Source organism: Mytilus galloprovincialis, chromosome 13 (genome assembly GCF_965363235.1).
Source record: "Mytilus galloprovincialis chromosome 13, xbMytGall1.hap1.1, whole genome shotgun sequence".
Classification (NCBI taxonomy): Eukaryota; Metazoa; Mollusca; class Bivalvia; order Mytilida; family Mytilidae; genus Mytilus; species Mytilus galloprovincialis.
The window spans coordinates 38,750,473-38,776,462 of record NC_134850.1 but is presented as its reverse complement, the minus strand read 5'-3'; the positions used below and the strand labels follow the sequence as shown (position 1 = coordinate 38,776,462).

General features: G+C 31.3%; 2 protein-coding genes across 2 annotated transcripts in view; both read left to right on the top strand.

The window, feature by feature from the left end:
* Window positions 1-4,882, top strand: part of LOC143057505 (uncharacterized) — a 56,112-nt gene extending 51,230 nt beyond the window's left edge. Inside the window, exon 43 of the mRNA XM_076230815.1 lies at window positions 4,875-4,882. Coding sequence (XP_076086930.1) covers window positions 4,875-4,882 — 8 coding nt within the window. The remainder of the gene's footprint in view (window positions 1-4,874) is intronic.
* A 282-nt stretch (window positions 4,883-5,164) lies between these two features.
* The window catches only part of LOC143057504 (uncharacterized), a 119,463-nt gene continuing 98,637 nt past the window's right edge, over window positions 5,165-25,990 (top strand). Inside the window, exons 1-23 of the mRNA XM_076230814.1 lie at window positions 5,165-5,321; window positions 5,869-6,042; window positions 6,885-7,097; window positions 7,978-8,020; window positions 9,667-9,827; window positions 10,346-10,498; window positions 10,922-11,131; window positions 12,138-12,180; window positions 12,909-13,075; window positions 13,454-13,627; window positions 13,970-14,179; window positions 15,392-15,598; window positions 16,206-16,367; window positions 16,853-17,059; window positions 17,650-17,692; window positions 18,034-18,197; window positions 18,461-18,634; window positions 19,074-19,283; window positions 19,776-19,818; window positions 20,621-20,775; window positions 21,146-21,298; window positions 22,543-22,761; window positions 24,199-24,241. Of these exons, the coding sequence (XP_076086929.1) occupies window positions 5,204-5,321; window positions 5,869-6,042; window positions 6,885-7,097; window positions 7,978-8,020; window positions 9,667-9,827; window positions 10,346-10,498; window positions 10,922-11,131; window positions 12,138-12,180; window positions 12,909-13,075; window positions 13,454-13,627; window positions 13,970-14,179; window positions 15,392-15,598; window positions 16,206-16,367; window positions 16,853-17,059; window positions 17,650-17,692; window positions 18,034-18,197; window positions 18,461-18,634; window positions 19,074-19,283; window positions 19,776-19,818; window positions 20,621-20,775; window positions 21,146-21,298; window positions 22,543-22,761; window positions 24,199-24,241 (3,446 nt within the window). The 5' untranslated portion in view covers window positions 5,165-5,203. The remainder of the gene's footprint in view (window positions 5,322-5,868; window positions 6,043-6,884; window positions 7,098-7,977; window positions 8,021-9,666; window positions 9,828-10,345; window positions 10,499-10,921; window positions 11,132-12,137; window positions 12,181-12,908; window positions 13,076-13,453; window positions 13,628-13,969; window positions 14,180-15,391; window positions 15,599-16,205; window positions 16,368-16,852; window positions 17,060-17,649; window positions 17,693-18,033; window positions 18,198-18,460; window positions 18,635-19,073; window positions 19,284-19,775; window positions 19,819-20,620; window positions 20,776-21,145; window positions 21,299-22,542; window positions 22,762-24,198; window positions 24,242-25,990) is intronic.

Sequence of the window (25,990 nt, the reverse complement as noted above, 5' to 3'; positions counted from 1 at the left end):
AAGCATTTAGAGCAAATCTAACATGTAGTAAAATTGTTTATCAGGTCAAGATCTATCTGCCCTGAAATTTTGAGATGAATCGGACAACTCGTTGATAGGTTGCTGCCCCTGAATTGGTAATTTTAAGGAAATTTTGCTGTTTTTGGTTATTATCTTGAATATTATTATAGATAGAGATAAACTGTAAACAGCAAAAATGTTCAGCTAAGTAAGATCTACAAATAAGTCAACATGACCAAAATGGTCTGTTGACCCCTTTTGGAGTAATTGCCCTTTATAATAAATTTTTAACCATTTTTCATAAATCTTAGTTATCTTTTACAAAAATCTTCTCCTCTGAAACTACTGGACCAAATTAAACCAAACTTGGCCACAATCATCATTGGGGTATCTAGTTTAAAAATTGTGTCCAGTGACCCGGCCAACCAACCAAGATGGCCGCCATGGCTAAAAATAGAACATAGGGGTAAAATGCAGTTTTTGGCTTATCACTCAAAAACCAAAGCATTTAGAGCAAATCTGACATGTAAAATTGTTTATCAGGTCAAGATCTATCTGCAACAACAAAAGAAAGAGAGTTTTTAACGCCCTCAGCTGGCTATACAACCCTTGCACAATCAACTGAATTTTGCAGAAATCATTAATAGGATAGATTGCCCTTTTATGATAATTTTTTATTACCTTTTTGTTTTGTTTGGCAAAGGGGGGGGGGGGGGGAGGTGCGCAACAACAAAACTACTTCACAACTTTCTCATTACTTTGCATTTCTTGTTAGATAAATTTTACAAAAATTCTCCCCTGAAACAACTGTCGAATTTAAACAAACTTGGTTTAAATCACCACTAGGATATCCAGGGACTACTGTGTATGATGACCCTGCCTGCCCACATGGCTGAAATAAAACAGGTTTCAAATGCATTTTTTAGTATTATATCTCTGAAACTAAACGACAGTACAACAGTTGCATTTATCATGCAACAATTGTAAATAAAAATATCAGGTGAGCGACACAGGGTCCTTGGACCCTCTAGTTATATGCTGTCAAAATTTTGACAGGATGTATTATGGTATACAAATGTCAGGTGTCCGTCCGTCTGTACGGCGTAAACATGTTGCACTGTAACTTGAGAACAACTTATCCAAATTTCATGAAACTTAATAAGTTGTTTCTAATAATGGTCAAATGATCTGTATACTTTTTGGTGAAAATAGGATTTAAACGTTTTGAGTTACGGCACTTTGTAACTAAAATGGGGGTGTTTTTTTTTTCACATGTCGCACCGTATCTCAAAAATGATTCTTGATTATTGCTTCAAACTGTACATGCTTCTTAGTTATATTAATCTTAATATCTGTATACTTTTTGGTGATGATTCAAAATTTTATTTTTGAGTTATTGAGTAATTTGTAAAAAAGGGGGAGGTTTTTTTTTACATGTCACGCTGTATCTCAAAAACAATTTATGATTATTGCTTAAAACTTTACACACTTCTTTGTTATATTAATCTAAATATCTGTATACTTTTAAGTGATGATTCAAAATTTCATTTTTGAGTTATTGAGTATTTTGTAAAAAAGGGGGAGGGGTTTTTACATGTTGTGCCGTATCTCAAAAATGATTTATGATTATTGCTTAAAACTTTACACACTTCTTTGTTATATTAATCTAAAGATCTGTATACTTTTTGGTTATGACTCTAAATTTTATTTTTGAGTTATTGAGTATTTTGTAAAAAAGAGGATGTTTTTTTTTACATGTCGCGCCGTATCTCAAAAACAATTTATGATTATTGCTTGAAACTATACACACTTCTTTGTTATATTAATCTAAAGATCTGTATACTTTTTGGATTGATTCAAAATTTTATTTGAGTGATATTTAGATTTTTGTGAGAAAAAAAAAACAGTGTTGGGGGTTTCACATGTCCCGTCCCTGTAAACAGCAAAAATGTTCAGCTAAGTAAGATCTACAAATAAGTCAACATGACCAAAATGGTCTGTTGACCCCTTTTGGAGTAATTGCCCTTTATAATAAATTTTTAACCATTTTTCATAAATCTTAGTTATCTTTTACAAAAATCTTCTCCTCTGAAACTACTGGACCAAATTAAACCAAACTTGGCCACAATCATCATTGGGGTATCTAGTTTAAAAATTGTGTCCAGTGACCCGGCCAACCAACCAAGATGGCCGCCATGGCTAAAAATAGAACATAGGGGTAAAATGCAGTTTTTGGCTTATCACTCAAAAACCAAAGCATTTAGAGCAAATCTGACATGTAAAATTGTTTATCAGGTCAAGATCTATCTGCAACAACAAAAGAAAGAGAGTTTTTAACGCCCTCAGCTGGCTATACAACCCTTGCACAATCAACTGAATTTTGCAGAAATCATTAATAGGATAGATTGCCCTTTTATGATAATTTTTTATTACCTTTTTGTTTTGTTTGGCAAAGGGGGGGGGGGGGAGGTGCGCAACAACAAAACTACTTCACAACTTTCTCATTACTTTGCATTTCTTGTTAGATAAATTTTACAAAAATTCTCCCCTGAAACAACTGTCGAATTTAAACAAACTTGGTTTAAATCACCACTAGGATATCCAGGGACTACTGTGTATGATGACCCTGCCTGCCCACATGGCTGAAATAAAACAGGTTTCAAATGCATTTTTTAGTATTATATCTCTGAAACTAAACGACAGTACAACAGTTGCATTTATCATGCAACAATTGTAAATAAAAATATCAGGTGAGCGACACAGGGTCCTTGGACCCTCTAGTTATATGCTGTCAAAATTTTGACAGGATGTATTATGGTATACAAATGTCAGGTGTCCGTCCGTCTGTACGGCGTAAACATGTTGCACTGTAACTTGAGAACAACTTATCCAAATTTCATGAAACTTAATAAGTTGTTTCTAATAATGGTCAAATGATCTGTATACTTTTTGGTGAAAATAGGATTTAAACGTTTTGAGTTACGGCACTTTGTAACTAAAATGGGGGTGTTTTTTTTTTCACATGTCGCACCGTATCTCAAAAATGATTCTTGATTATTGCTTCAAACTGTACATGCTTCTTAGTTATATTAATCTTAATATCTGTATACTTTTTGGTGATGATTCAAAATTTTATTTTTGAGTTATTGAGTAATTTGTAAAAAAGGGGGAGGTTTTTTTTTACATGTCACGCTGTATCTCAAAAACAATTTATGATTATTGCTTAAAACTTTACACACTTCTTTGTTATATTAATCTAAATATCTGTATACTTTTAAGTGATGATTCAAAATTTCATTTTTGAGTTATTGAGTATTTTGTAAAAAAGGGGGAGGGGTTTTTACATGTTGTGCCGTATCTCAAAAATGATTTATGATTATTGCTTAAAACTTTACACACTTCTTTGTTATATTAATCTAAAGATCTGTATACTTTTTGGTTATGACTCTAAATTTTATTTTTGAGTTATTGAGTATTTTGTAAAAAAGAGGATGTTTTTTTTTACATGTCGCGCCGTATCTCAAAAACAATTTATGATTATTGCTTGAAACTATACACACTTCTTTGTTATATTAATCTAAAGATCTGTATACTTTTTGGATTGATTCAAAATTTTATTTGAGTGATATTTAGATTTTTGTGAGAAAAAAAAAACAGTGTTGGGGGTTTCACATGTCCCGTCGTGTCTCAAAAACAATATATGGTTATTGCTTAAAAATTTCTCAGAAACTATTAATGATTATTGCATAAAACTTCTACACAAGACGTCGGGCATATCATGCGCTCATGGCGCAGCTGTTTATTTTATTTCATTTTTCTATAAAGTATATGATTAAGTTCATTAATAGAAAAATATAGCGAAATTCTATATTAGAAAAAAAAATTGATTTATACCTGTGAGCCCCCTTTAAAGCATCTGTATACTTTTTGGATTGATTCAAAATTTTATTTGAGTGATATTTAGATTTTTGTAAAAAAAAAAACAGTGTTGGGGGTTTCACATGTCCCGCCGTGTCTCAAAAACAATATATGGTTATTGCTTAAAAATTTCTCAGAAACTATTGATGATTATTGCATAAAACTTCTACACAAGACGTCAGGCATATCATGCGCTCATGGCGCAGCTGTTTATTTTATTTCATTTTTCTATAAAGTATATGATTAAGTTCTTTAATAGAAAAATATAGCGAAATTCTATATTAGAAAAAAAAATTGATTTATACCTGTGAGCCCCCTTAAAGCATGTGGAAAAGGAAGGCAATTTATTCTCAAATCTAATGTCAACCCCAATCCACCCAAATCAGAATTTGAAAAAAAATTAATTGCAAACAATTTAGTTCAATTGAAAGATTGAAAGAAGTATCTTTTGAATGGATTATTTGACACTAGATTTGATCTCAATTTCGATTTAAACAAAAAAAAACATTTGCAGGTGATGATTTTGAGGGGGAGGGGGGGGGGAATCTTTTGAAAGCTTTTTCCTCTTTTTCGTAAAAAAAAAAAAAAAAAACAAGAAATAAGTTTGTAGTGCCCTATGAAAACATATGTCTGAATTTCTTTGTTTTTTGGTGTTTTTTGCATGTGAAATTTGGATTTCAATTGTACTTTTTTGCAATTTTACTATCACAAAATACTATTAGAGGGAGAATTTTTTCTTGACAATCTTTATCAATTACAATTGCTCATCTGGAATAATGAAATAGATATTCATACATTCAGTTGTATTTACTTCAATAGACAGATAAATTTTTAATTTTTGGTATTTTTTAGGAGTCAAACAGAATTTGTATATGAAAAATGTTATTCGTATTGAGTAAGTATGGTATATAACATTTATATGACATGCCATGAAATCAGTAATTGTATTTTTTTAGACTTTTAACAGTCATATTTGATACAGAATTTGTACATCTAAGGGTATATATCCTCATGGATGTTTTCTACTGAGCTATTTTATTTTCTTCTGATCCAATGCCTTCATAATATCTCCTTTTACAATATTTACAATTTCAATAAGCACAATAATTGGTATCATGGACTCGATCTTTAATTGGCTATTCTTTTCTTTTTTCTTTATGAAAAACAAATTTTCAGTCATTTTATTCACCAGTCCTGCAGTTTATTTGCATTTACATTGTGTTTATTTATTTCTACCAGTTATTCCATATATGATCTGGAGAGTGATGGTAGTTTCTTGGTCAATATGAATGTCAGCATTTGTTTTGAATCTTCCAAGCCTTGTTTGTTTGATCAGATTGTCTTCAATAATACTAAACTGACAAAGAAACCATGCAAATGGCAGACAGGATTTAAAAATTCAAGTAAGTTTCTTTTTATTTGTCATTCAACTAATAATCTTTTAAAAAACAAGTAACATGTATGTTCTAAATTTATTCTTTTTCCCATTCATTCATATTTAGAGAGTATGGGAGTAGAAACAACAGCTGCTGCTTATAATCATGTATCCCTACCACTGCAGCAACTAAGTTTGAGAAAAGATCTAAAAATACCCCAAAGGGATACAAGTTTTCTTCATTTCCAAGATTGCTGTGCTTTATTTACTTTTGTGACATAGAATGAGAGTTAACTAAGTTACTAAACGAAAAACAAATGCATCAACCAGTAAAATTTCCTTTCATTTGAGCTACATTTGATTCATTTATGCCTTTAATAATACTTTATATATCTGCTTAAATTCTAATAATTTTTTCATATGTTTAAATATTTTGGATGTATTTTTTTTCTTTTTGTGTGTAAATCACAGTGAGCTCGAGGAGCTCGAGAGGCATTTTTTTTAACCTCTTTCATCTTCGATTTAAGTGATACAATGTTAGGACTAAAACTAACCTAATTTCTTTATATTTGAAGATTTTTCTTTATCCTCGTGGAAGTCATCAGTAGGAATCAATCCATCACAATCACTCACTGTGGTAGAGATTAGAAAGCTTGAAGAAATACTAGGAATAGCTCCGTTCCTTCTGGACAGTCCTTGTCAGAGATACAGCTGGCCATACAGCCCACCAATCAATGGATGGAGATCAGGTTACTTAAAAAAGAAAATTCATATCATATTTCGACTACTGTGGATTCATTTATTTTTGCTGATACCAATTTTCATGGTTTGAGGAAAACTTGCATATTTGATGATATTTAATTTCGTGGTTTTGGCAAAGTCTTCATTCTTTCCTTTAGAAAATGTGTAATTCGTTGAACATCTAAATTTGTGGTTCCCCTGTACCCACGAAATCCACTAAAATTGGTATCCAACGAAAACTAATGAATCCACTGTAGATTAATTTCTGTAAATAGTTTTAATTTGTGATGAATTTTCGTTTGTAAAAAGGCTGTAATTGTCTAATGGCTCCAAATATTATGGATTAATATTCTGTTATTATTTCCAGTAAGAATTGCAGATATGTCTCTGAAAGGCTACATGTATATGATAGATAGTGTTTCTAAAAACAGAAAAAATTGAACTTCACACAATGGTAATTTTAAATTTTGTATGACATTTGTACATATCACAGGCTTTGTGTCATATTTATTCACCCACACCACTTATCAATATATATTTTACCACACAGCTGAATATTAAGATTTTTTATTCACTAATCATAGTTTCATTTTCAAACTATATAATAGAAGGCTTAATTGTCATGCATTTTAAAATTGAATATTTAACTTTCTAGAGTAAATAAATATATTCAATGTAGTTGATGATCAACAGTTGCTGTGATGATTTAATGGCAAAAGCAATGTTTTAAATTTATATGGAGGGATATAGCACAAAGCAAATTTAATCTTGTTGTTAGGATGTCTGTAGAATTGACCATTTTAAAAATATTAGTATGTATATATCTATATGTTGAGAATTTTTTTTATAGACTGTTCACAAGAAATCAGAAATCTACCATCACTCCTGAGTAATATGAACTGTTACATAGATCAGTCCTGTACAGCAGTCCAGTGTTGTATAGATGTCAATGAACTAGGAAAGTCTTTAGAGATAGGTGTGGAGATTGATCCATGTGACTTCAGGTTGACAGTCAGAATAGAGAAATTAAGCTTTGATGTAACATTGTATGACTATGTATGGGGTAAGTGTAACTCACATACAGTGAAACTGTTAGATTTAGTATAGTTTTAAAGATTATTGAATTTATTTGTATCTGTCGCCTATATCTAAGGATATATTTTGGCCCATACCTCGTTTTTCTAATTCCCTGCATGTTGTAAAAGATGGACAAGAAAGATTGTAAGATAGTCTTGTGTTTTAAAGAAATGCCATTTACAGCCGATTGCATTGAGTGTGTAGGTAAAGGTAATATCTTTGGTTAGCTAGCTTGCTAGCTGTACTGTTAAGTCATTATTAGATTTAGGTAAATTTGCTGTAAATGTGAAATAAGATACAGAATTAGAAATTTGCCAATAATTCTCTGTCCAATATTTATTGTCTTAGCCAAAAATAATACAGCAAAACACCCTAATCGAGTTTAGTCTATAAATGTCTTGCCTGTAATTTGTGTGTCTGTGTACTTTAAGACTAAACACAATGTATTGTGGGTATATTATTTTAACTCATTTCGGTCATTGTTAAGTTTTTATGCCCCATCTACGATAGTAGAGGGGCATTATGTTTTCTGGTCTGTGGCTCCGTTCGTTCGTTCGTGCCGCTTCAGGTTAAAGTTTTTGGTCAAGGTAGTTTTTGATGAAATTGAAGTCCAATCAACTTGAAACTTAGTACACATGTTCCCTATAGTATAATCTTTCTAATTTTAATGCCAAATTAGATAATTACCCAATTTCAAAGTCCATAAAACATGGAAAATGATAGTGCGAGTGGGGCATCCGTGTACTTTGGACACATTCTTGTTATTGATATGTTAATTTTGTGTGCTTTGATTATCTAAAATAAAACAATATGCAGGATTTATATACAAATGCTTTTGAATTTGTAATTTAATCTTTATATTTTAGGATCACAGAAAGTTTTAGATCTATATGGTGTTATGCAGATATCGTAAGTTTTTGTGAATTTAGTTTTAGAAGATTAAACAAATTGAGGCAAGGCTCTACATAAATACTGGTCTATTTTCACCAGAAAAATAATTCTTGATATTTTACTTATAATGATATTCTTTATAACTGTTATTTTTATTTGTATTGTCAGTCTGCTTCAGTCAGATATCATATTTTCCCTATAACATGATTGATAGTTAATGTATAAGAATTTAAATTTCCTGTCATTTCTATGGCCAATTATTCGTCAGCCCTTAAGCTTCCTTCAATATATACATTATAGAATGGTGAAAAGCAGGCTGGAAGAGAAATTAATGTTAAAATATTGTGCAACATACTGTACAAGTTTTAGCTGATTCAGATTTCATTTTTAACCGGATTTTTGTGACAAAAATGTTGGTTACTGAATTGGGGATGTACGCCAAGTTTTAGCTGATTCAGATTTCATTTTTAACCGGATTTTTGTGACAAAAATGTCGGTTATTGAATTGGGGATGTACGGCGGGCGGGCAGCAATCAAATGTTGTCAAGTTTTAGCTGATTCAGATTTCATTTTTAAACGGATTTTTGTGACAAAAATGTCGGTTATTGAATTGGGGATGTACGGCAAGTTTTAGCTGATTCAGATTTCATTTCTAACCGGATTTTTGTGACAAAAATGTCGGTTATTGAATTGGGGATGTACGGCAGGCGGGCGGCAATCAAATGTTGTCCGTGCATTAACTCATGAACCGTTCAACCAAAGCTTTTAAAATTTTAATATGTTGTTACTGACAACTAAATGAAGGTCAAGTTCAATAATGGCGATTTTGACTTATACCTTTCAGGAGTTATGGTTCTTGAAAGATTGAAAAATGGAGTTTCCAGTCGTGTCCGTGCATTTACGCATGAACTGTTCTACCAAAGCTTCCCAAATTTTAATATTTTGTTACTGATGACAAAATGGAGGTCAAGTTCAATAATGACGATTTTGACTTGTACCGTTCAGGAGTTATGGTTCTTGAAAGATTGAAAAATAAAGTTTCCAGTCGTGTCCGTGCATTTTCTCATGAACTATTCAACCAAAGCTTTTAAAATTTTTATATGTTGTTACTGATGACAAAATAAAGTTTAATAATGACGATTTTGACTTTTACCGTTCAGGAGTTATAGTTCTTGAAAGATTGTAAAATGGCGTTTCCATTCACGTTGTTGCATTTACTCATGAACCATTCAATCTAAGCTTTTAAATTTTAATATGTTGATACTGATGACAAAATGGAGGTCAAATTTGATATTGACGATTTTCTCTTTCACCATGCATCAGTAATGGTTCTTGTGATATTGCCAGGACACAAATAAATGTTAATAAATCCGGTTTGCTGTCGTTGTGACAGCCTCTTGTTCATTATGGATTGTTGTTTGATGGATTAGTTAAGTAAATTTTAGGGATTTTTCAGTACAGGGTTGATCACAATTGCTATCTCTTCATTAAAAGTTCTCTATTGAGTAAAACAAAACTCTTGATATCTTAAATAATGGTGGGATAATTTTTAATCAGTTATGAAACATTTTGTACCATTTAAGAATAAAATTTTGCATGTTTTTGGGGTATGGTTGGTTGTGCTGGGTTGTGGTCCATTTTCATTTTTCTTTTCTCTTTCACAGGTTCTTAATTGAAAATTTGTATGAGGAAAAATTATACCTTATCAGCCTAAATGCATCAACTAATTTTGAAGCCAGAAGGGAACCAGTATATAGTGTTATTATGGAGAACAACCTTCTTCCAAAAGCAGCTTGTAAATGGACATCTGATTTTTATATTGCAAGTATGTGTACATTTTTGTGAATGTGGTTTTTTTTTTTGGAAGGGTTGCTGGTTTAGGTTGCTTTTGTGATTATTTTTTTTGGGTCTCCCATTGCATTGAAAGTAGGGAGCATAAAAACCCTGGTGTCAAAACATTTTTTCTTCTTCTTCAGAAGTTTAAATGAAAATCGATTTTTTATAAACTAGCAATTTAAGTGTCAGAATAATCATATTTTGTCTTTACTTAATTTACACCTTTGATATTTTGATAATTGCACATTTATGCAAAATGAATTAAATGCAAGTTATTATTAATTCTCTTTAACACTTTTAAAGTTCACAACTAAAGATATGCTTATTAATAGAGAAATTTATATAAGTCTGGTTTGTTTAATTACTTTGGAGACCAGAGGAAATGGTTCATTAATATAACATAGATATGGAACATGTAAGTTGGACTTTCATGGCAATTGCCTCTAATATCAGAAGAGTCTTATGTACTTTCTCTGATTTTTCAATTTCATTCTCTTTTTATTTCAGATTTTTCTTTAACTGACTGGCTAGAGAGGAAACATTATACTATTATAGATTCTCTTCCAAGTAATATTTTATATCAACTGTATGAAGAGACAAATATAGGACATTACTTTCTAGATGATAAATGCTCAAGATCAAACAGTAGCTGGTCCAAAGGTATGTTTAAAATTTTCTCTTAATAAAGCAGTAAATTGCACACAAATGGAATCACATATAAAACATTGCATTAATTCAAGAGAAGTTTAATGTAGCATATTTTAGCTAGTCTGCTAGCTTATTTGTAAAATTTATCATCACAAGAGAAAATGTATGATACCAAGATGTGACAGTGATTGTGTGTTTGATGTTAAGTGTCATTTAATAACTGAAAGTGGGAACATTTATTCAGTTTAGCTACTCTATTGCCATCTATCAACCAGCTTTCATACCTCTTATAATAAACTATGGGAAGTATTGGGAGGGGGTATCCAAAACTAAATGAAAGTAAATACTAGAGAAAACAAGGGAAAGTTATTTGGGGATTGGGAATTGGGAATTATAAACCATGAATACAAATAGCAGTGTTGTTTATTATTGTAGATTGTGGTATGAACATGACTTTAATGGAGTTACCAGCTGAAGTGTCCTGTTATATCACAGATACATGTACAGGGATTCAGTGTTGTGTTATGAATACTTTGTTACAACAGACATTTGAAATCTCATTTCTATTAGACAGCTGTAATTCGAGAATAAGTATTGGTATAGAGAAAATACAGTACAATAGTACTTTACTGGATTTCCAATGGGGTAAGTTACTCATCTAGATCTGTATCTTGATAAAAGCTGAATAGCTTTTACTGTGACATGTGGCTTGAAGTGAAAACTTGTGCCACCATGCATACTCTGTGATCAGTTTCTGTTGATAAATCCATAAATCTAACACAATGCCAGGCTAGACTGAATCTGCTTTACATTCTCTTTTTATGCCCCATTTATGGGCATTATGTTTTCTGGTCTGTGAGTCCTTCCGTCTGTACGTTCATCCGTCCGTTCGTTTGTCCGTCCGCCTGTTCCTCCCGCTTCAGGTTATAGTTTTTGGTCAAGGTCAGGTTAAAGTTTTTGGTCGAGGTAGTTTTTGATGAAGTTGAAGTCTAATCAATTTGAAACTAGTAGTAAACATGTTCCCTATGATATGATCTTTCTAATTTTAATGCCAAATTAGAGATTTTTATCCCCTTTTCATGGTCCACTGAACATAGAAAATGATAGTGCAGATGTGGCATCCGTGTACTTGGGACACATTCTTGTTCTTTCTTTTTTTCATAATTAGTAAACATGTCTTATAAGCCTGTCAACAAACTTATGATAAGTGTTGTTTTTTTACTTTCTAGAAACAGGGCAAGGTGCAATGTTTAAATGATCAAAAATGAAATAAAATTTGATGGTTTTTTAATGACAAAAAATATGCACTCACTGGTTTGTAATTTAAACTAATATCAAAATGTGGCATGATTGCCAATTAGACCAATATTCACCATATGGATGAAAACATCTATAGGTCTTCAACAATGAGCAAAACCCAACCATAGATTTTAATATATTTTTTATTTTCTCATTTATATATAAATGTATATATTTTGTTTGCATTAAACTTTTTGTTTAATGATTTCTTGATGAAAGGCATATTTTGTTCTCGCATCATAGATTAAAGTTCTAGTTGTATTTTACTTTTAATCTAGTGATATTCATTATTGAATTCGTAGACTCTTAATGAAAATTATTAGCTTATTTCTTTTATTTCTTTTTTTGTTAGGTGCTCATTATTCCTTTAGCTTACAAGGAATTGTACGAGTTGAGTAAGTAAAAGTATTTAATTTAATAGTCATTGAAAAAAAGCTTAACATTACAAATTGTCATTTACCTCTTGCTATAATTCTAAGACATTTTGTCCTGTCATCAAAGATTGAAGTTCCTTTTAATCTGACGAGATCTAGTCTCCTTTTATCAAATTTATTAGCTGATTTCTTTTATCTTTTTTTTTGGTTAGGTGTTCATTATTCTTTTAGCTTACAAGGAATAGTTCGAGTTGAGGAGGGAAATGCAATTAATTTGAGTGTAGTTAAAATCTGAAAATGAAAAGTTATTCTTGACTTCTTGCAACAATTCTAAAACATTTAGTGAGTACATAGTTCCAATACTTTGATGTTTAATATTTTCTTCACTTTTATGCCCCAACCTTAGTGTTATAAAACTTGTACTTGTGCTCATTACCACAAAACTCGGATCAAGTTTGAATTTGGGTGGCGTCACTTTTATGTTCTGGAGTTATGCCCCTTTATAATATTATATGCAAGAGGGGGACATTATCTGGACACATTCCCATTTTTTTTTTAAATCTCTGCCTTCAACCTGGTTTCTAAAGGTATAAGGAAACAGATCATGAAAATATTGAAAGCAATATCACTTTCCTTTCAAGATAATGATCTTATGAATTTCAATGAAACGTTGCACATGAAATTTAAAGAGTATATAGATAATTTATCTCAGGTGTCAAACACTAACTATTTATCAAATTTGTGTACAGATACAGCATAGAAGACCTGTACGCTGAGAGATATTACCTTGTAAATATGAGAATTAGGTTTTGTTATGAGAGTTCAGACTCCCAGTGTGATGAAAAGTACACCATTCTACAAAATATGAAACTGCCAAAACAGCAGTGTGACTGGAGAAGTGGGTTCAGTATCCCAGGTATTAAAATAAGAATATTTATTAAAAGCAACTTTTAATATATCGCTTTCATGAATCAAATACTCATAATTTAACACCAAGCCTTAAGTCAAACAATATGGATTAGACATTGTTCTTAGTATAGAACCACTTATTCGGGCCCAGTTAGAAAGAACACAAAATAGTTGCTGCACAAAGCTGTAACTTTGTCTATCAGTAAAGTATTTGGGTTTTCCCTATTGAAAATAAGCTTAAGGACTTGGAATCACTGTAGAACCAATGTTGACAGTTATAAAAAGGAGGGCATATATTCTTATTAGCTTTAGTTAACTGAATATAGAATAAAAAAAAACATATTATATTTGAAGATATGTTAAGAATGTAACTTTTGTTTTATAGGATTCTCTTTGGAGAGTTGGTATCATCAACATTCAATGACTCCTGGGTCACAGTTAGACGATTGGATGATTTCTGAACTACTCAATGACTTGGGAATATCGTCATACCTACATGTTAAACAATGTTCAAGACATTCATCACCTTTCTATCCAAGTTCTCTTGGTTGGAATAAAGGTAAACAATTTATATTCCGCATTTGTATATATTTGTTTGTAAGTTTGTATGCAGGGTGACATTGTTGTTTCCCTTGACTTCCATCCCTCTCATTTTGGTTTCCACCGTCTATCTTAAGTTTACTCGTCCTGACAATGCATGAAATATTTGCCAATGGACATTAAGCAACGAACAATCAGTCTCAAGTTTGCCCCATGCAAATTTTCTGATACTCAAACATAATGCAAAAGTCTTTTATCTTTTATCGATTAAATGATGAAAATGCAAATGATAAAAACTGGCCTGCTTAACAACGTGGATTATGCAGAAATGTTATTATGAAAATTTGATTTATTAATCCAGGATGTACCAACAGTATCAACCTTCCACAGATTGAAGAACCAACCACCTGTTATTTAGACACAAGTTGTACCAGAGTAGAATGTTGTGTAGATGTTGACTTTATTCCATACTCCTTCCATACTTACCTCAATATAGATCCTTGTAAACAAATCATCACAGTGGGCACTGAAAGGTTTCAGAGAAACATTTCATTCAGTGACTATCAATGGGGTATGTTATATGAATAAATTTTAAGAAATCTTTTTCAGAAAAAAAAAAAACCTTTTTGACTGGATTGGAACAATTCACAGTTGAACTAAAAATTCAAGAACATCAATGATTGTAGACTATTTTTTTTAGAAGATTTCCATAGTTTTCACTGTCGATTTTACACAATGATTTTATATTACAGTGACTTGACTGTTAGTGTTGCTATTCACCAATTGCAACTCATTCAAAATTTTGACCCAATTGCAATTTGTTTTATTAAATCAAATTGTTCAACTGGTCAAAAATTTGAACAAACTGTTCAGCCAAAATGTGAAAGTGCAAAGTGATAAAATAAATCATACTTACAATCCTATAAGTCTGTAACTCCACTGTATTGATGTATTTCCTAAATCAGTCTATCAATCTGTAACGTTATATTATTGCCATTACCATACTAAAGGTGAACTGTTTTATTTTGAATTGCTATAAAAATGTCAAAACTAAGCTTTTATAGAGTTTTTCTTTCGAAAAGTATTTTATATTTATAAGTATCACACATTATGTGAATAAAAACATTTCATATTCAGTAAAATATGTATGAAATAACAATATGCTTCCTTGGGGAGATAACCTTAAATACTATTCTTTTGAATAAAGACTTTTTGAAACCAAAAAGCGATTATCTCCCCTTCCTACAAACATATTGCAATTTCAAATATTTTACTGAATATGAAATGTTTTTATTCACATAGTGTGTGATTCTTATAAATATAGAATACTTTTCGAAAGAAAAACTCTATAAAAGCTTAGTTTTGACATTTTTATAGCAATTCAAAATAAAACAGTTCACCTTTAGTATGGTAATGGCAATAATATAACGTTACAGATTGATAGACTGATTTAGGAAATACATCAATACAGTGGAGTTACAGACTTATAGGATTGTAAGTATGATTTATTTTATCACTTTGCACTTTCACATTTTGGCTGAACAGTTTGTTCAAATTTTTGACCAGTTGAACAATTTGATTTAATAAAACAAATTGCAATTGGGTCAAAATTTTGAATGAGTTGCAATTGGTGAATAGCAACACTAACAGTCAAGTCACTGTAAAACATGGCTGCATTATAAAACAAATCCAGTTAAATCATTTCTGTTTATTAACTTTTAAAATGTTATTTAATCGACCAACATGCGACTTTGAAATGATCTTTTATTAATATTTTTTTTAGGTAAGCAGGAAGAGTTGTGGTTAGCTGGTGTTTTACGTCTGTCTTATGAGATAGAAGATTTCAGTGGAGAGAGCAAGTACTTAGTCAGCCTAAACATGAGCGTATGTTTTGAAAACAACAAATCTTGTCACGTTTCAACTCAGATACTTAGTAACACATGGCTGACCAAGGCTTTGTGTGCATGGGATAGCAACTATTATATTTCAAGTAAGTTATTGTTGATTTTGAGATCTTTTATTTTTTATGAACCTTCCAGAAGTGTTACCCTTGTTCATCTTATACCAGTAAAATCACAGCTTGTAGTAAACTATTGGAATCTGAATATTTTGAAGAAAAAAATTAAGTTATTGATTTGACTGTTTTGTGTCAAATATTCTAAGAAAATCTATTGAAATTTATAGTGCAACTAGTTGTGTTTATTTCCTAAATATAGTAACATATCTATATTTTGTGCAATGTCAATTTCATCATGTAACACCTTTTCAACAGTCAGGGGTTCATTAAGGGATGAAAATAGCTATCAATTTATTTATTTAAGTTGCACTATAAAAACAATGTAGGTCAATGTCAGAAAAATATAAACTTTTTTGTACTCGGCACAAAACTGAGGAAGGACTCAGTAGAACCTCGCTCTTCCCCAGTTTCTCAGCCTCATACAAAAAAGTTTATATTTTTCTGACATTGACCTAATATTCTATATGAATTTGTTTAATAACTGCCTCTAAAAGTTAAGCATGTTTTATTTGGTGTTGGAATTATCAAAACCTTAAATTTAAGGCATAAAGCACTAAAACCAATCTTTTTTTCTTTTCAGACTTTTCTCTAACAAACTGGCTGGAGAAAGAAAATATGTCTCTACCACTTACAGATTATGGACAGCTCCTACTGTTTGAAGATACTGGCATAGCTCCATACTTACAGGATGATCAATGTGGGGAAGATACCTCAAAGTTCAAGCACTCAATTTTCACAAATGGTATTCAAATATAAATTTATCATTAATTTATCATCATAATATATTATAGCAGTAGAAATAATTTTTTGATATTTCCATCTGACAACATTGTGAACCTGAAATATGGTAATGATCGAATGTAATTAAAACAATATAAAAAATAAGATGGGGTATGATTGCCAATGAGACAACTCGCCACAAGAGACCAAAATGTCACAGAAATTAACAACTAAAGGTCACCTTGCAGTCTACAACAATGAGCAAACCTCATACTTCAAAGTCGGCTATAAAAGGCCAGAAATGACAATGTAAAACAATTCAAACAAGAAAACTAATGATTTAATTTATGTACAAAAAATGAACAAAAAACAAATATGTAACTCATAAACAAACGACAACCATTGAATTACAGGCTCTTTCGTTATATTTTAAAAAGATACAGCAATGGTCATGAATATATATTATTGTATAATATTGATAATTGATAATGTATAACTATTTTGTAGCATGCCCATTGAATGTATCAGGTAAAGATTTGGTTGAGATTCCTTGTCATTTGTCAGCATTATGTACTGGTATAGAGTGTTGTGTCCATTCCAACAAGTTAAACAGAGACTTCCATACCATAGTTCTAATTGATCCATGTTCTTTTGTTGTTACTGTTGGCATTGAAGACTTTGTATATAACACCTCTATAACTGAGTTTTCATTTGGTAAGTTTAATTCCTAAAGAAAATCATATGTAGCATGGTTAATTTAATTTTAAGTTGATATTGTAAAAATACCTTTATTTTCAGAAGTCAATTTTTATGCTCAATCTGTAGTCCTTTTGTCTCAAGCAAATGGTTTTTAGGTTTACTTGCGATTCCCTTGATTGAGTAGTGGAATATAATTTACACAGTTTAAGATAAAGGAAAGGGAAAGATGCATATTAATTTTTGGGTCAATAGGTCAATGGTGAAGGTCATAGTTACTAAAACTGAAAAAATGGGGGGAAAAAATGGTTTCCAGATTGCTTACTTGATTGTACTGAAGCTTGTATAGATGAGTTGTGATACCCTTAAAATAAAACTTTTTTTCTAAAGAATGTGCAGTTCAGTGAGTATCAGTTGATGCTGTCAGCCTTTAATCATTATGCATTTAAATTATTATGAAAGATTAAAAGTCTGAAATCATTAAAGATTTATGGATAATGAAGTCATTTGCATTAGGTCTATTTTTAAGTTCTATTTTCTCCCTTTTTTTTTTACATATAATAAATGCGTTTACTTTATTGATAATGTAACTATTTTGTATATTTTAGGTGAGCTTCAACAGTTTTCCATAGCAGGAATTGCTAACATAGAGTATGTATACATATTTCTTCATATTTTTACAACTGAATTATGGTTTACTGGAATGGGGACCCAGTTATTTGCCCCGTTGAACCACATTTAAAATCATTGTAAATAAAAGGGGTGCTGTTCAAATATTAATAATCTACGTTCTTATCAGCCCTACGTTTTATGAAGTAGATGGGTTTTTTTTTTATTTTTTAATTTTTTTGCAGTTTATTTTGTTATCCAAGTGAGTGAAAAAAACATAAGTATACCTCTTTTTCATTGTTAAATGATTTTTAAATATTTCCCTTGCCAAAACAGAGACAGCAGGCTTCACAAGATTTTAAGACAAACATTTTATTTTTCAGATTGATCATCTATTACCTTGAAAAAGAACATTCATATCTTGTATCAAAAAATATAAGTATATGTACAGAGAGTCAGGAAATATGTGAACAGAACTATGTGATACTCGAGAATATGTTGCTACCAATCTTGCAGTGCAGTAATAATGGTGGATTTATCAAAGAAGGTAATAGTCTTGTCTCAGTGACCTTAGTATGTCTTTTCTCTGGAGTCAACACCTAAAATTATATGTCCTGAAAATTGTGCATATATTTGTGCTGTATACCTAATGATTATGCAGTAGACTTTTTTTTAATCAACTCCTTATGTATCTAAACAAGTATCATGTTCCCAGCACCTGCTATTTTGTAAATTGTCAATTCTATTTTGATTAATAAAATAAATATTATATAAAATGATTTAAACTAATTTTAATATTTTTTTCCCCAGGTTTCTCCTTAGAAAGATGGAGAAATGAAAGTGGGTTTTCTTCGAATGACAGCTTGATCAGTGTTGATGTGTCTGAGTTATTTGAATATATTGGTTTATCTTACTACCTTCTGTCTACAAGATGTAATCGTTCTAGTAATCCATATATTCCATCTGTCAAAGGCTGGAATTCATGTAAGCAGTAGACAAATATATACTCATTCTGATGTTTTGAAAATGTCAATGCATACAGTTATGATTGCTTCTTTAAATGTTTTTTCTGTAGCACATATTTAATAGTTTGCAAATTATTACAGTGGTGAAATTACTGACATACTGTTTCTTACTTTTGATGGTGATGTTTTAAGAAAAATGAAGATTTGTTGTTTCTATTATTGAATATTAACATATTCAATACTTTGTATTTGGTTCTAAAGGTCCACATACTCCCTTAATGTTTTAAACATAGATCAAAATTTTAATAAAAAAAAACAAATAAAGAAAATTTGTTTTTCATCTAATATTTAAACTTATTGTTCACCTACACCCATGAAATCCAGATATAGTATACTATGGAGTACAATACATGTAATTTCTTATTTCTAACTAAATATATAATTTTAATAAATTTTAGTATGCATTGATAATGAAGACCTAACCAATCTGACTGGACCTGTTAGCTGTAACCTGGATTCAACCTGTAACAAGATCAGCTGTTGTGTTGATATAGAAAATCTTGACAGAACAATGGAAATATCACTGTCTATAGACCATTGTAATAGTAGACTGACTTTACAACTGGAAAGATTGTCAATAGATGTCTCACTGGTAGATTACAAATGGGGTAAGAATATATCATAGACAACATAAAAATGAATAAGTCCATTTTGATTTTTTTCATCTGAAAACTTGTACATTTACTGCAACAGGCATTTATTAAGAGCTTTTAGCACTTGTGCTTTACTCCTCTTTTTGACTGGGAACAGAAAGTTATTGCATTTGAATACAACAAAGATTCAAGTATACTTTTAGAATAAAAAAAAATATATTAAGACTGTTGTTTTGTAAACTGAACACTGAAACAAGATTCACAAAACTGTAGTTTCACAGACCGATATTTACTGTATTATTGAATTTTTAAAATAGTCAGAATAAAAATGATAACATGTATCACGTTATATTGGGTTTTTTTTTCTTGTATGCATGAAATGTGTTATATTTTCCTTCTCAAACTGTTTATACATTGACTAAAATTTATAAACACCACAAAACATTTTAAAAAGCTGGATGCTGCTCTATTATCATGATTAAATGTACAATTTCATTTGAATTTCAGGTACCCAGCTAGAGCATGGACTTGTAGGGGTAGTGAACACTGTGTAAGATATTTAATATTTGTATGTTATTGTTCGGTATTAACAGAACAAGGACTTTCACTATGCTTTTACACATTGGATGACAGGGCATGAATTTGTGGTGAAGTAGCAGTCATATAATTGCTAACATCCACTTTATTTGAACTGCGGTGGATGGTTGTCTCATTGGCAATCATACCACATCTCCATGCTTTTATAAGCATGTACATTAATTGAATTTTTTTGACATAAAAGGCTAAATTTTAATTCCTTTGCGTTTTTTATGCCCCACCTATGATAGTAGAGGGGCATTATGTTTTCTGGTCTGTGCGTCCGTTCGTTCGTCCGTCCGTCTGTTCGTTCGTTCGTCTGTTCGTTCGTTTGTCCGTCTGTCCCGCTTCAGGTTAAAGTTTTTGGTCAAGGTAGTTTTTGATGAAGTTGAAGTCCAATCAACTTGAAACTTAGTACACATGTTCCTTATGATATGATCTTTCTCATTTTAAAGCCAAATTAAACTTTTGACCCTAATTTCACGGTCCACTGAACATAGAAAATGAAAGTGCATGTTTCAGGTTAAAGTTTTTGGTCAAGGTAGTTTTTGATGAAGTTGAAGTCCAATCAACTTGAAACTTAGTACAAATGTTCCCTATGATATTATCTTTCTAATTTTAATGCCCAATTATATTTTTTATCCAATTTCACGGTCCATTGAACATGGAAAATGATAGTGGGAGTGGGGCATCCGTGTACTTTGGACACATTCTTGTTTCAAACAAAAATAAGACACTTATTCCTCAAGTTTTAAATATTTATGTAACTGTTTTAGAACTGTAATCTACAACTTAGCAGCAGAAAATAACTACATGGTGTACCTGACTATTTTAATATGCCTAGAATCAAATGATACCTGCTCTGTAGATGAAGTCATACTAGATGGTGTAAAGTTTTCTAAGGGAGTCTGTGATAGATCAAAGGAAAATGGTGACTATAATTTTTAACCAACATAATTTTCACGTTTAGAAAAATAATGCAAAAATAAATTGTTGCAAATATTTTAGACTTGTATCTTTCCTTATTAAATTACATCAAGTAAATTTGAAAATTGTAAAATGAAAAAGTTGGAAGTGGAATAGAAAGGATAAAATGTGAAATAAAGTATCTGCGAAAATAAATGGTTTTACAATAAATTGATTTTTTACTCGATCTGATGTTCTTTGAACTGATTTAGGATTTGCATAAAAACAATAAATACATGTGATGGTTGTAAAGACAATTAGATATCTATTAAAGTTTTGATGGTAATTTAAATAATTACAGATAAGTATATTAACATGTTTTTTGCTTGTTTTAGAATTTTCCCTGGCTGCTTGGCTTGATGAGAAGGGCTTACCAAAATCCATAGAGAGTTTACCACTTTGGGCAGAGTTTCAGCTAAAACAGGATCTGAACATTAACCAGTTTCTCAAACCAGATTCTTGCATTCATACACTTGCAAGTAACAATGGTAAATAAGATTTGAAAACGAAAGTTTTTCTTTTAACTAACATTTTGAGAAATACCAGTTATGGTGATGATGAAAATTTTAAATTTGTGTCGCTTAATATAAAAAAGAAAAATGTGATATGATTGCTATTAAATGAGACAACTCTCCACAAGGGACCAAATGACCAAAAAATTAACAGCTACCGTAGAAAGGCTTGTATAGTCCACGGTTTTATTTTCCAAAATTGGACCTTCTAGACGGGGTGCAGACTATCGTCTACAATAAGCAAGAAATTAGAGAAAAATTTCAATTTTGCGGGCGAGGTGGTTTGTTTACTTTCCACCATCTTTGTTATTGATATTGTAGAGAGCGCTCTTATCATTGTTCATACTAATAATTAGAACTCATCCATATTAATAAGTTATTTCTATTCAATATCAAATTAATACTGATAAATATAAAAACTAAACATTTCATTACAAATTTCTCGTTTCTTTTCAATGCATTTGAAATAAACCGGTATCTGCTAGATTGAAACGATACAAACATAGTGAAAAAGACAACCGTAAACCAGCTTAGAATTTGTAAACTACGATTTACAAAATGTAATCGATTATTGTTTGTTCCGTTTTGGTGTTTCATACTGACTAATATTGTTAGTATTAGCTCAAGACCCTTCACACTGTAATGTGATAGATATTTCTTTTAAAAGACTGTTTTACAAAAGGATGGAACTGTTTTACTTTCAAAGCCATATTATAGTGATATCTGTTATGTACAGATTTTGACTCTCAAAGGTTAATTTCTTCTTTTACATGTGCTTTTTAAACTTCCTGTTTAAACATACACAAGTTTCTAAATTGTTTTTTAAGTGAATTAAACTTATTTTAACAATCATGAAGCATTCTAGAATCATTAACAAGCACTTTGAGCTTCTGTTTGATGATGGAAAACAGGTTTTTCCAAAAAAATACCGCAAACAACCGCACAGGATTTGAAATTACCCGAGTTTCATTAGACCTTTTCTAACAGTAACAAAAAGTTTTTTTACCTAAAATTTCGTGGGGAGAAGGGGTTGCAAACTATGTACCAGTGCGAACTATACAAGCCTTTCTATGGTATAGGTCACCATAATACTTATTTCTGTATAGACTTTCATTAATTAAAAAAAAAGGGAAGAAAAAGAAAAACATAGAAAGTACATTGTCCTTATAATAACTAAAAAGCTGATTTAAAGGATGCTAGTCTTTTGTATTTTTTTGTAGATTGTGGCTCTGCGGATATAAAAGTAGTACCAACAGACAGACATGATAGATTTTCCTGCAGGCTATCATCAGATTGTACAAGTGTTGAATGTTGTATCAATCTACCTATCTTAGACACATCAGTTTCAATTGTCTTTGAAATCAATGAATGCAGAAACAACTTACAGCTGCAAATAGACAACTTAAAACAAGACTTGAAATTGTCAGAAGTTTTATTTGGTATGATTGTTTAGAAAAAATCATGTTTTGTCATTATTTATTTGAGCGTGATAAAAACATTTGTGAAACCCTTGCATGAACCAGATTTTAGAATAATAACAACCAAAATGCCTTTATTTAATGAATACTATTATACTCCTAATCTTAAGAATGTAAGATTATATTGCAATCACCTAAAGCTGTCCATGCATGCAACAAATGTTTGTGTCAGGAAGAACTTCATATGTTGTCAAAACCTTGACAGTGATGAGTTGTAATGTGCACAACCTATTCCTGTTTGCCAATACTTTGATATTTACAATATGCTGAATAAACATTTTTTGGGTCACATATTTTTCCAGTACTGTGGAACAGAATGACTTTATGTTAACCCTTACCATGCTGAGTTGTTTTCAGAAATTGTCGAAATTTTTTTGTCGGGAATTTGCCCCAAAGTTGGTCCTCAGGTACAAAAAGCGTCAATTTTGACCTTTTTTCGTTCTTTTTCTCGACCTGTAAGTCCGAGAGATGCTAATAGATGCATCCATCTGTAGTTTACATGTAGCGTGGACACCAGTGAACACTTTTATAACAACAGTTGTTAGGTCGGAGTGAAACTGATCTGGGTTCATCAGTGTAAAGAAGGTCATTTGCACCAAAATTCACCAAATTTCGGAATTTTTCCAATTTTGAACTTTAACTGGACTTGCAACTGGAAGTAGTCGTTTCCTCGGCGTATTTTGATAATAGACACGACCAGTCGTAATGTGCCTTTAGGTTAACGGTATTTGTCAAGGTTTCAATCCTCTGAACTCCGTGATTCAGACCTTGAAGGTAAGCCCACCCCTCCAAAAAACCCAATTTTGTCCGATATCAAATTTTGAAGTTCGTATTTGAGCTCAAAATGAATATTTAAAGTGAGAAACATGACATGAATAGTTTCAGATTGAGGAAACGTTCATACACTACGAAATAAATGGTATTACGATGACCTCTAAATGTATGGAGCGCCATTGATGCCAAAATAACGGTATTCTGGGTGCGGCCGTAATATTACGGCCCCCGCACGACAAGGGTTAAGTCAGAAGCTTGACAATGAAAAGTTGTAATGTGTCAGCACTTTTTTTTTTATCTGTCAGGCCTAGAATTCTTATTCTGATACTATTAATTATGAGAAGTGAAATTTGTACACAACCTATTTAAAATAGTCTTGAACTGTGGATTCATTATTATTTGTTGGATACCAATTTTCGTGGGTACAGATGAACCACGAATTCAAATGTTCAACAAATAATACATTTTCAATATACTTTGTATACAGAGATTTGAAAAACCATGAAGTCAAATATCAACAAATATGCAAGTTTTCAGCAATCTATGAAAATTGATACCCATGAAAATAAATGAATCCACAGTATTAAGTGAATGGATCATTTTTTTTTAATATATATATTTTAGGGCAAACGAACACATTTGGACTATTTGGGATAGTGAAACTAGAGTAAGTAAAAACTTATCAATATGGCCTGTTTATTTGATGCTTAATTTTAAAATGTTCAGGAAGTTAGAAATACATTTTCTTCCTTTGAAGTGATGAAAAAAAATCCTGTAGTGTCCGTAGTCCAAAACTACTTTTGTACATTTTTCCACACTTGGACACTGTCTTTTTCCAGCAAAATGTACAACCTTCATGTTATTTCAACTACATTGTAAACATTCTACTTTGATTATTCATAAATTTTGCAGCCCAGCCATTTTAAGACTTTAACCTTTTTTAGCTCACCTGGCCGAAAGCAAATCTGACATGGGGGTAAAATTGTTCATCAGGTCAAGATCTATCTGCCCTGAAATTTTCAGATGAATCGGACATTTCGTTGTTGGGTTGCTGCCCCAGAAATGGTAATTTTAAGGAAATTTTGCTGTTTTTGGTTATTATCTTGAATATTATTATAGATAGAGATAAACTGTAAACAGCAATAATGTTCAGCAAAGTAAGATCTACAAATAAGTCAACATGACCAAAATGGTCAGTTGACCACTTTAGGAGTTATTGCCCTTTATAGTCAATTTTTAACCATTTTTCGTAAATCTTAGTAATCTTTTAGAAAAATCTTCTCCTCTGAAACTACTGGGCCAAATATCCAAACTTAGCCATAATCATCATTGGGGTATCTAGTTTAAAAAATGTGTCCGGTGACCCGCCCAACCAACCAAGATGGCCGCCATGGCTAAAAATAGAACATAGGGGTAAAATGCAGTTTTTGGCTTATAACTCAAAAACCAAAGCATTTAGAGCAAATCTGACATGGGGGTAAAATTGTTCATCAGGTCAAGATCTATCTGCCCTGAAATTTTCAGATGAATCGGACATTTCGTTGTTGGGTTGCTGCCCCTGAAATGGTAATTTTAAGGAAATTTTGCTGTTTTTGGTTATTATCTTGAATATTATTATAGATAGAGATAAACTGTAAACAGCAATAATGTTCAGCAAAGTAAGATCTACAAATAAGTCAACATGACCAAAATGGTCAGTTGACCACTTTAGGAGTTATTGCCCTTTATAGTCAATTTTTAACCAATTTTCGTAAATCTTAGTAATCTTTTAGAAAAATCTTCTTCTCTGAAACTACTGGGCCAAATTTAACCAAACTTGGCCATAATCATCATTGGGGTATCTAGTTTAAAAAATGTGTCCGGTGACCCGCCCAACCAACCAAGATGGCCGCCATGGCTAAAAATAGAACATAGGGGTAAAATGCAGTTTTTGGCTTATAACTGAAAAACCAAAGCATTTAGAGCAAATCTGACAGGAAGTAAAATTGTTCATCAGGTTAAGATCTATCTGCCCTGAAATTTTCAGATGAATCGGATAATCGGTTGTTAGGTTGCTGCCCCTGAAATGGTAATTTTAAGGAAATTTTGCTGTTTTTTAGTTATTATCTTGAATATTATTATAGATAGAGATAAACTGTAAACAGCAATAATGTACAGCAAAGTAAGAACTAAAAATAAGTCAGTATGACCAAAATAGTGAATTGACCCCCTAAGGAGTTATTGCCCTTCATAGTCAATTTTTAACAATTTTCTTAAAATTTGAAGATTTTCAATAACATTTTCCACAGAAAGTACTGTTATAGATAGAGATAATTGTAAGCAGCAAGAATGTTTAGTAAAGTAAGATCTACAAACACATCAACATCACCAAAACACAATTTTGTCATGAATCCATCTGTGTCCATTGTTTAATATT